At 34.8% G+C, this 12406-nt stretch overlaps 1 protein-coding gene across 2 annotated transcripts in view; it reads left to right on the top strand.

The window, feature by feature from the left end:
* LOC111505417 (cytochrome P450 4c3-like) overlaps nucleotides 1-11580 on the top strand; it is a 160663-nt gene extending 149083 nt beyond the window's left edge. For both annotated transcript variants that reach the window (XM_074186473.1, XM_074186474.1), the window contains exons 10-12: nucleotides 2818-2983; nucleotides 6364-6543; nucleotides 11260-11580. In XM_074186473.1, coding sequence (XP_074042574.1) covers nucleotides 2818-2983; nucleotides 6364-6543; nucleotides 11260-11423 — 510 coding nt within the window. In that variant the 3' untranslated portion in view covers nucleotides 11424-11580. The remainder of the gene's footprint in view (nucleotides 1-2817; nucleotides 2984-6363; nucleotides 6544-11259) is intronic.
* Nucleotides 11581-12406: the final 826 nt, after the last annotated feature.

The raw sequence follows: 12406 nt of genomic DNA, 5'->3' as shown, positions 1-12406 counted from the left end.
AATTTTTGTTTTCGAATTCCCATTGCGGAATTGCCAGTGTTTCCAGAGGAACCTATTTTGAAGACAATATTTTTTCAAATCATCATCTGCATATCTACAGCAATTGAGTGGATTTTTTTAAGAATAGTTACCCAACATCACTATGATAATTTGGGAATCTCAACTTTCGGAAACAATTTATAGGGTGCTCGGTGAAACCGGTCAAGTTTCATTCATTTTCAGACATAATTCAAATGGAACACCCTGTATTTTTTCATTTGCATGAAATGTTTCAACATTTCACCACATTTTTATCAAAGGTATACTATACGAACAACTGATTATTTACAAATTATACCCAGTTTTAATGATTGTTGTAACCACAAAAAATTCAATTATATGCGTTCACTTATTCAACATTTTTTCAATATGAATCAATAACTTCTGAATTTTTTTATGAATAGAGGACTACAAAAATTATTCAAAATGTCAACACATATCAGTCTTTTTTTTGAAGAATTATCTACACGTTCCAATATATCCCCTGGGATTTTCCTGAAAGTTTTAGTAATTCTTCGTTTCATGTCTTCTCCAGATGTTGGAGGAGTTTGGTTGACAATTCATTTGATATAACCACATAAAAAATCCATTTTAGTAAGGTCAGGAGATCTGGGTGGCCACGTCACAGGCCCACCCCTATCTACCCATTTTTTATTGAAATGATCGTTGAGGAATTCCCGTACCTCAGTTTAAAAATATGGTGGTACACCGTCTTGTTGTAGCCACATTCTAAGCCTTGTTCTGGTCACATTCCAAGTCTTGTTTCATATGGAACCTCGTCCAATGAATTCAAAAACTCATTCCAAAGAAATCTCACATATTTTCTTCCAGTGAGATGCCAATCCAAAAAATACGGATCGATAACTTTCTCCGGGAATTCCTCCCCGAACATTCAGTGACCAACGCTGTTGATGAGGGTTTTCCGTTTCATAATAATGCATTTTGTGCCGATTAACAGTTCCGTTTTATGAAAAGTAGCTTCATCAGAAAATAACACTAAATCAAAAAAATCATTTTCCTGATTGATCGGCAAAATTGAACACGTTTTTCAAACTTTTCCATCAATTGCATGTGATAAAGATGAAATTTAACACTCTGGTTTGAGAAAATCCTAATTCTCTGCTCAGGTCTTGGATACTCACATTGGGATTTTCAACAAGGTGAAGATCAATTCGGAATATATTTTCTTCATTTGTTACAGAGCAGACACGTTCGAACTTCACGTGATTGACATTAACAGTTCTTTCAAATCTTCCTTCTAGAGCCTGAACTGCTCTTCCATCTGGTTTTCTTCTTTCGGGGAACTTCTCTTTGTAAATCCTTTGTGAATCAATTTTCCCCAAAGCATAGACTATTTTTGCACAATATCTTCCAATACATAATTCATAATGAAAATGATTCAATCTAAACGCGAAAAAAACTTCAACACATGGCATTATTGACAAATTCCGATATTCATTTTTTGATATCCGTCATGCATAACAGGGTTTTTGAATAAAAAAGCGGTATAAATATCCTTTAGGTTTTTTACGCATTTTTCACCGTTGAAACCGCCGATAACTATCACAAAATGGCATGAGAAATATGAATGTACTAGCGATAGATCAGCGATATTCGAAAAAAAAATTGAGTGAGCGAACGTTAGAAAATACATTTTTTTATGGTTACGATAATTACTAAAACTTGGTATGAATTGTAAAATATCTGATTTTAGTTTAGTATACTTTCGACAAAAAATTTAGTGACATGTTGAAACATTTCATACAAATGAAAATATACAGGATGTTCCATTTGAAAAATTTGAATTATGTCTGTTTGAAAATGAATGAAACTTAACCGGTTTTACCGAGCACCTTATATATTGTTTTCGAAAGTTGAGATTCCAGAAATTATTATACTGATGTTGACTACCTATTCCTAAAAAAAATCCATTTAATTGCTGTAGACATGCGGGTGATGTATTGAAAAAATATTATCTGCAAACTAGGTTTTTCTGGAATAACTTGGCAATGCCGCAATGAAAATTCGAAAACAAAATTTCCTTAGAGAGCTAAAAAAATTGAATGGAATCGAATGCTTCATAAACTGTCTGTTCTACCAAAAAAAATATAACTTTGGTTGGCCACGCTCGGCTGTATCACCCAGTATGCGGGAAAATAATTTTGAAAGATAGTATTCATCGTTATGACTCCAAAAAAAATCGAGCAGTTCGAAAAATGGTTTCTTCTGATAGCAGTGGACCAAGGAAATTTAGTTGTCTCACCCTGTATTTCTACAGTTTGCAAATTGTTGATATTTTACTCATTAGACAAAACAATTTTGTTCTATCTAATCAAGACTCGGTCATGACTCAGTCAGGTCCTTATATATTAGCGTTCTCACACTTTCATTTTCTGTTTCATTCTACCATTACTTTCAATGATTTTTTATATTATTTCTGTTCCAACTCACACATCCGAATATTTTGGTACAGTTAATCATATCATTTTCAACAATTTCGAAATTTCATTCAATTCGATTTATTTCTTCCATAGATTCAAAATCTGATACCTAACACCATTTCAGACAATGTAAGAAACTCTCATTTCTGCTTTATATCGTCAGATTCAGTAAATGTTCTCTTTCGTGTATATAGTTGATTAGCGTGTGTTCCGTATTCAGTATCATTATAGATTTTCAAAATACAGATTTCCCATAATCAAATAAGTACCTTCTCGATGATTTCAAATAAATATCATATGATTGATCATAATTGCGTAACGTTTTTTATTCCCTCAGCAAAAAGTCTATGAGGAAATAATCGATATCCTGGGCCCTGATCGTACTATTCTAGCCTCTGATTTACCCCAAATGAAGTACACGGAGAGGGTGATTAAAGAAAATCTACGACTTTTTCCAGTGGCAACGATTTTCGGAAGAGAAATCGGGGAAGACATAGATCTTGGTGAGTGTGAAATCGTGTTGATTCCTAGCAAGTACATGAATAGTTCCAGGGGTTGTGGAAAAGTGCATTTCATTCTTCATTTTGATCACTTTTCCAATGATATTTAATAAACTGAGTTGAGTCAAAGTTTGACTTTCGTAACAGGCAAGAATAGAAACAGCTCTATACACCGGAGATGGGGGGGACAATTTCTCTGGGCTTTGTTAGATTGATTATTTCTTGATGGAATGGGGTCAGGAATCATTTTCTTGACTTACAAGTTGATTCGAATCAGTTTGGTAACTTTGTCATCATTACAGATACAGGATCGTTCCAATGGCTTACAACGTTTTTGCAAATTTTAAGTTTAAATTAGGTATGGAACTGACCCATATTTGATGAAAATTCACATAAACGTATTCAAATAATACTTTATTCATAAACAGTTTATGTTTCTACTTGTTTTTTGGGGTGTTAGTTTTGCGTACAAATTGACTGATCGATGGCAAAAGTGAAATTTCTATACTCAGCTTTGTTCAGGTGGTTGACGTTTGGGTGAATAATCCTTTTCCGTTGTCAAATCCATCCCGAAAAATTCCACTTATTAATAACATGTTCCAGGAGAGATATAGCAGTGTGCAATTGGGGCCCACCCGCTGGGTGGGCCCCAATTGCAAACAACAAGGGTCCTTAAATTCTAAAGATTATGTTCTAGATTATAATTTTCATTATAGTTTGTACTACCATCATTTGTTATGAAATTGAAATTTTTCATCGATAGGATTGCAACATAATATGATATATGAAAGAGAATTGATATAAAATGTCACTTACTGAAACGCTACCATCTCAATAGTGTACTTCAAAGTTTTGAGACTGGACTCTTCTCTTAATTCGTTTTGGATAACATAACGAGAGGAAACACTAATTTTTTTCCCAACACTACAAATCTATGTAGGTATTATCTTGTTTCCATCATCTCATAATTAACGATTGACAAGGAGAAAACCAAGAAACCTGTTTCCAGAAAAACTTATCTTTCTTCAGAATATTCATTTTTATATTTGAATACAGGTACATATTATGAGTTCAATGATCTCAATTCAAAAACAATCACCAGAAACTGAATACTTTTCACGACGCACGTTTCACCAAACAAGTTGTCATCTTCAGAAAATTATTAATCAAAATCTTGAAATGAAACAGAAAAGTTTTGATTATTCCATTTCTGTTATCAAGTGAATCAATATCAATATTTAGTGAAAAAGGTGAAAGTACCGAAAAGCTAGAGATTATTCAATATTCGTTAGAGTGTAACTTGGGTAACATTTAAATTCTTGTATTTTTTGAAACACCTCCAAAACATTTTCGTATATTGGCAGTATGTTTTAAACGCCGCTAAAATTGCACATGGTTACGCAACAGTACTGATGAGAGTTATCAGATCAAACACTATCAAAGGATGGAAGTATTACGTTCCAGCACAATTGACTATGCAGTATGGAATAATAATGTCATAAAACTGAACTCTGTTGATATTTTTCACATAACATCTGACTTTGCCAGATTTGAAAATGAAAATACAATTTGATGTCAATTATCTCAATTCTTTCATAGTAATATTCATCATGGGCGCCTACAAGATCTTGCATGATAAAATAACTTTGTGAATAAATCAATCTGTTTCATCAACATACTCGAATGTTGTATGATAATAGCAACCACCGTAGACAATAGTCACCAAATTAATAAACTTTTTATTGAGAAGAGCTTCACTTCATACTATCTATGCGTATAAATGTCATACTGTGATTATGTTGTCAAAAACTGTAGACTTCTTTTGATTCAAATAGAGGTTTTGGTCTGAACGTTACCCTGATTTCAGTGTCAAATGTTTTATTTGTATGCCAGGATAATATATGTTTGGTGCAGGATTATGTGGCAGATCATTAATATCGATTTGAAAAAATGTGAACAATGCAAGACAAAATCACAGATTCATTTGCAAAAGTGTCAAATCATAGACATAATTGAACAATAAGAAGATTAGTATTATTGTAAGAAATGTGGTAAACTGGTGAAGTGCCAATTGTGAGCAAGAGTTTTTGCTATTACGAGTTGAGATTCTTCAAATACCATCACACTTCCGAAACACTTTCGAAACTTTTGATTTTGAAATCATAATGCTTCAAAAATTATCGCACTTTGATTTGTTCGAGTGAAGTTATGAAGAAAATATTTTGTATGGTCACCATTCAAAATGATACGCAGTGGTTTCTCATCCCAGTTGAAATCTTGATTGGGAAATACTTTGGCATTGGACCATTTCAACTAACATTGTACGGTTTCGAATGATTCATACTTTGGCGTTGAATTTTGGCTTTGGTTCATACTTAGCCGATGGACAATTTCAACTAGTTCATGATCAATAATACAACAGGGCTTCTATACTGCAGGTGTAGAAATAGAATTGAACCTATATACTCTTTTTTATAAGACAGAATATTCTGATCACTGAGGACTCTCTTGTTGGGGTGGAGTTGAAAGTACACTTCCAGATTTTTTGCAGTTGAAAAGTCAATGCGTTATATGAAAAATGTCGCTTGAATTGCTTTTCATTACTGTTATTTTTACAATTTTTATGTCATATTGATAAACTTTGGTTATTTCATCTTCTTTCCAATTTGGGGTCATTAATTTAGTATTCACATAGGAATTTTGGAATTGAGACCAGATCAATTTCCGATCGATTTTCCTGAAAACATGGATATACACACTAGGAAATTTCCTCCCTGTTTCTTAAGATATTCATTCATCCATTTTTTTGAAGTTTTAATCTTTCAGAATATTCATTTCTCTTCATCTCTCTTCATTTTTCTGTACTCTATAAGACCTTGATTTCTCTTCTTGTTTCAAGATTTCCATTCATTAAAGAAACAAATATATTGTTATTATTGATCTTTATATGAGAGTCTGAAATAATTCTTATTTCCCTTTGTCGATTTGTTACCTCCGTTTGTTCAGAAGCAATACAGATTGTGGAACTTTCAGTAGTAACATTCTAGAGAATGAAGTGATATTTCGAGTGACGATAATTTTCACTCTCTCGTTTGATTGTTGAAAGAACCCTACAAAACTTTCCTGGATACCAGATCCATCGGTTACCTGATTTCATGGAAAACTCATCCCAATTGAAAAATAAAAGTTTGTTACTTTTAGGCATGAAATTCGGCAAACGCTAGATATCAATATCCGTATCCATATAAAAAAACTTCACGTGGTTTACAGTGCCTGAAGTCTTTTGATTGGAACAAATTGTTATATATAGAAATGAAATATTGTGTTCCTCGCATATCAGCTCAGCCTATTTCATATCACTCATCATACTTTTCATTCCGCAGGGAACGCTATTCTTCCAAAGGGCAGTTCTGTTTATTTTACTGCTCACTACATACATCGAAATCCAAAATACTGGACCAATCCTCTGAAGTTTGATCCGGACAGATTTTTACCGGATGAAATAGCAAAGAGACATCCATGCACTTTCATTCCTTTTTCATACGGTCCCAGGAATTGTATAGGTAAATATTTCTATAACTGTGACACAAAAATCTGAAATGTTTTTTTCTGTATTCTCTTGATGTTGAATTCAACATTATTCAATTGAGGCATCATATTTTTCATTTTCATATGAAAATATGATAGTTAATAAAATTGCAATACATCAATAAATGTGACTATAATTATTTGTAATATAATAAGTACTTCCATTGGCTATATATCGAAAACTTTTTGCATAATAAAGGTGAACAAGCAGCTTCAACTTCTATACTCTACTCCGTTTGAATACCGAATACAAATTTTTTATTGAGATGTAACATTTATTCCATGCAACACCATTGTTGTAATGAATAACTTTGAACAATCACATTGGTGTGGTTGATATCACCTGCTTCACCGCCTTGTACAACATAATTACCCCGTTTGTTTGATGGTGGTTGACAATGTTCAATGTAAATTTCATTAGTTTGGACTTTCATTGTCTAATATGATATGATTTGAAAGCTCTGAAATAACATATGAAAATCAAAATTGAAAAGAATAGCTGAAAATAACAATTATATTATGCAAAAAAAAATTTGAAAATGAATTATAATAGAATGAAAATCAAGCAGAAAATTGCATGATCTACGAAGAAGAGAGTGCAGGAATTGGAGCATTTCCTCTCAAGGCAGCTGCTTGAGCGTGTCACCGAATTGAAACTCGTCCATCAAAAGGAATATATAAAAGTCACAGAGATCTCTTCACTTTCGTAACAACACAAAGATTGGCCAATGCATAGGGTCTTCTTCAACAACATTGATGTGCTCGTCTTATCAAAGCGCCGGACCTACGATTTCCTTAGGTCGAGTCGATTGAAGTTGAAACCTGTGTGGTTCGTGATGGCCTGACAGAAGGGTGTTTTCAACACCTCAGTTTAAGGCAGTCGCGTTTTGAGTTTAGAAGTTCCAGACACAAGGTGCAGGGCCTGCCGCGAGACGCCTGAAACCCTGATGCACTTGCTGTTAGCATGTCCAGCATATGCGGTCTCAGCCTATATTCATCGACATAACGCGGCCCTAAGAGTGTTTTATCACCACCTGCGACAATTTTGCGATTCTGACCAAGAAATCGGTGTTGTACTTTCTTTCGACCATGAGAGCAAGAATATAGTTAGGACTTACGATTCAAGGACTTGAAGAGTAAGTACCCGTGAATACCAAATGTTTTCCAGCGTATAATTCCAACACAGATAGGATGAGCTACTATGAAGTTTGGATCGTTGTAGCTTTCAATGCTTGTTGAAGAATGAAGCGTCATTTTATTATGATTCCTTCAAACTATATAATTGAAAATGACATCATTCAATGCCAAGCACTCAGTGTGGTGGTGATCTTTCGCTGGACATGAACTCCAGTAAATTGCTAATAATATATATTTGTTATGAAATAACCTGAATTTAATATTTATTTTTTTTGTTACTATTTAAAAATACTTCCTCGATTTTATTTTCTTATGATTTCTTCAAATTATATAATTGAAAATCACGTCATTCGATATCAAACACTCAGTGTCTGGCAAAATAGTTACAGCTGAGAACAAAAAAGTGGATGCCAAATATAAACCATGGGATATTGTTGAATATAATAAAAATAGGGGTGAGATTGACAGGATGGCTTATTATACTTGCAGCCGTAGGAATGCGATTTCATAGGAAGCTTGGTATCCACATAATACTCATACACAGGTTGCCACACAAATATCTGCTCTACAACTAGAAATCTGGAAGACGATAATTCTTCCATGATTTTTATAGAGCAGTTTTAGAAACATTGATATCTACTAGATTTTTCTCACTCCATCCTGCAATTTTCTCAAGATTTTCATTGGAATATAAAACTTTTCGTTGGCGGTGAACATATGATTTGACATAAGACTACTGTACTGCCATCAACCGAACAAAATATTGGAGTTAGACAGCGTTGATGTAGAATAGAAAAGGAAGGTTGAAGTAAGTCTGAATCCCTAGGGACTAATAGATTTGATACCTTTCAATAATTTGGACTTCTATTGTCTACTATAATATAAAATGATTCGAAATCCGTGAAAGAATCAATAAAATTGAATAGATTAACTAGAAAATAACAATTATATTAAACTGAAATTAAAATGAAATAAACTACAAGCAACCACTAAAAATTGAACAATTCACAAGAAATTAAAATTGAAGCAACAAGTGAATATTAACAACGAGTGAAAATTGAAATCGGAAAATTTTAAGGCAAATTACTTCACGACGTTTCGATTGTTATGTTTTATCAAACGCTCCCTCGATATTAATGAATATACCCAGGGTGGTTTCTTTGTTGTCTAATGATCTTTCGATTCTGCCAACCACATGGTGAAGAGCCGAATCAGTAGACTTTCCCGGAGTATATGCATGCTGATATGGATGAAGTGGGTTGTGAACTAGTACTTCATCTGTATATACTGCAAACATAGCCTCTTTATAGCTTTTCAAAAGAACGATGTGAGACTACCTAATTGGTCTTAATGCTTTTGGTAATGTGTAGTCCATCCTTCCTGGTTTGGTTATGAATACTAAATGATATCTAACTCGTACTTCTCTCCACTTACTGGGAATATACGTCAGAGCTAGGGAAGCTCTGAATATCACAAATATCACAACCAGGTGCGGTATGAGAATATCCAATCCCCATTGAAGTAGGGCTGGTCTTTTATCGTCAGGTCCTGGTGACATCAATTACTGCACTAGCAGATTTCTAGTCGTATTGTGGGGGTGTTGTTGGTACTTCCATGCAGTTCGTCGTTCCAAGAAAGACAGAACCTGGGAAGTGAGTTTCCATAAGAATCTCAGCACTCTCTTGCAGGTTGGCGGCTTTGTCGCCATTTTTCCTCGTCAGGAGGCCAATACTCTAATGGTGGTCATTTGAGAGTGCCTTCTGTAGCCTAGAAGCTAGTGGAAAGTCTTCGACTGCCTCACAATAGGCTCTCCAGGCTTCTCTTTGTTTTTGTTTCGAACTCTCTGAGGTTGGCTTAAAATATTCACCCCAGTCCTCTCCGAGTCTTGTACGTTTTGCCTTGTTGGAAAAGTCTTTCTCGCTGTCTTCCTGGGGTGTTCCAGTTCAAAGCACCACCGTGTGTTGGTTGTGCCATCTGTTTGAACCATCCTCAATGGACAGGATTCCTTGTAGGTAATGTCTATTTCGTTTTGGATAGCCACCGTGTACTTTTTCAGTTCTCCATTATTGCCAGTAGTCAGGACCTCTGTTTCTTGCAGAGCTCCTTCCAAGAGTCGATTGTAGAGACTTGTCCTCTTTGGGTCACGGGATTTTACAGTGGTCCTGAGATTCTGGCATACCGTATAGAACAACCAGCGGTGGTCTGACTTAGAAATATGGTCCAACACTTGCCAGTGTTTGATATTTTGGCTGTCATCAGCGTGATATCTATCAATGTTTGACTACGAGCGTTGATAAGTGTCGGCTCTGTGCCTCTGTTCAAGATTGTTGAATCTTTTTCAATTATAAATTCATATAGGTACTTCGAGCGTTGATATCCATGCTGCCCCAGCTCAAGTGATGAGAGTTTGAGTCACAACCCATTATAAGCTCCACTCTCTGGTTGAAGCAAAGATTCAGTAGTACCTCCATTTCTATGCGAGTATCAATGCCGTATATTTGTTTTTTCCATCTGAATAACCCACTTTAACTGCAGTGACGTCTGAGTTGCTAAATTCTGCCATCGGAAAAGTTCTGTAATTTTTAGGAAAGTAAACAGCAGTCCTAGGTTGCTGATTGCTTGGTCAGCTGAAAATTTGACCAGTTAGGCTACTGAAACCAGTTACTTCATTCTTCTTTATCCAGGGCTCCTGGATCAAAGCTATTGCATCCCCCAATACATCAAGGTGGCGACATAGTGTTGCCGTTGCCGCCTTTTTTTGTTGGAGGTTGCATTGTTTCATTTTTACCTTTCTTCCAACGTTCTTGCCAATGAGTTGTTGGATTTGAGGATTCTTTTAGAGGTCCATCTGCTCCCCCGCAAGGGGGAGGCAGCCTCGCTGTATTTGGGTGCCTCCTCCGTCAGGTCATCGACTGTCATCTATTCAGATGCTTCGACTTCCTTTTTGGGACTCATGGTGGCCTTGGGATCAATATCCATTCAAGATGGCTGAACTTCCAAGGACCTAGTGTCTCGAGAAGTACCCTTTGCTTCTCTACGTGTTTCATTATAATTTCAATTTTCTTGCCTAATATTATTGTTATTTTTCAGCTAATCTTTTTAATCTTATTGATTCATTCGGGGATTTCAAATCACTTTTTGTTATATTACACAATGGAAGTACGAACTAATGAACATGAAACCATGAAACATTGTCAACAACCTTCAAACTAATAGATTTGATGGTGAAGGTTTCTGAAAGATAACCAACGATATTCACTTTTATATTTTTGGAAAAGGTCTCACGAGTAGCATTGTAATGAAAGGATATGGCAAGCCTTATAGTTTCTTATTTTCATTGAGTACTTATTATTCCATTATACAGCGTTCATTATATCTCATCACCAAATTTGTTTGTCTTCGTTGATCTATGCAGCAGTAAAGATTGAGGTAGATAACATTTTCTCCAGAGACATAAAAGCTCTCACGTTCATATGAAAATGTCGGAGTCTGTTTGAGTATCACATTATACCTCTCTCAAAGCTCAAAGTATAGCAATGCCTATTTTCTTTCAGGATGGAAGTACGCTATTTTCAGCATGAAAATTATCATCGCAACGATCATCAGAGAGTTCAAGATATTCACTGAATATAAATCCATAGAGGAGATAGAAGTGAAATTATATATGCTCAGTAAATTGAAAGATCGCTCAAAATTTTGGTTGGAACTCAGACAGTAGAAATTATTGTATTCGTTTATGTATTCAAAGTGTGTTTGAAGGAGCAGGAATTAGAAGCTATCATTTTTTTATCTGAACATGAAATGAGAGTTCCACCTCAGAAATGTAAAACTTCCACGAGTATAAATATTCTTATTGAAATATATTATTGAAATTTCTTGATTTCTTCTTCATAAAAACCGATAGTGTAATGGGTTCATTAGCGCACTGGTCTGTGACCTAACTGGGGCGATAACCCCAGTTAGTTACCTAACTGCAGGGATCTCCCCAGTTAGGTAACGAATTAAATCAGAACATGATACATCCATATACCAAGTATGCGATTGCTGACGTGGCAGGCTTGTACAGTTGTAATCAGTGTTGCCAATAGGGAATGTTCCTCCTGACGAAAATCAAGTAGTTTTCATAAAAGAGCTCTTAAACAAAAAAAATATTTGAATACTTGAAAAAGAGGAATGAAATGATGCATTCAACATTTAAAGGGATTCGTTTCTAATAAAGGACAATGAATCTGTTACCTGTATGAGACAAACAAAGATGACATATTTCAGAGGGGTGCTGTTTTGTTTAGTTATGTTAAGAGATTCTGTGACATATTACATTCTGTGCACCTAACCTATCTTACTCTATATGAATAAATAACAAAACAACTGTTGTTTACGTAGCTTGTGGAGGTGGTATTGAACTATAATTCATATTTTGCCTCAATTGTTGATTCATAAAGATAATTTTCCTCTTTTAAATAGAATATTTAGGTACGTATACATTATTTCAACTTGATATAGGCGCTGTTGCCAATATGTGAATTAGAAACAAATCCTTTTGAAAATTAAAACCCACATTTGGAACATCAATTTGAATACTTTTGAATACTCATGAATTAAACTCAACTTTATTTTGTTCAAACTTTCATTTGCTATAATAACCCAAACTGAGGAACATTCCCCATTTCAATACATTCGTCGAAAATCAACAACTATTGA

Source organism: Leptinotarsa decemlineata, unplaced genomic scaffold (genome assembly GCF_025532065.1).
Source record: "Leptinotarsa decemlineata unplaced genomic scaffold, Ldec_3_MD MMD2_tig00078422_RagTag_RagTag, whole genome shotgun sequence".
NCBI classification, from domain to species: Eukaryota; Metazoa; Arthropoda; class Insecta; order Coleoptera; family Chrysomelidae; genus Leptinotarsa; species Leptinotarsa decemlineata.
This window is presented reverse-complemented; position numbering and strand designations above follow the sequence as displayed.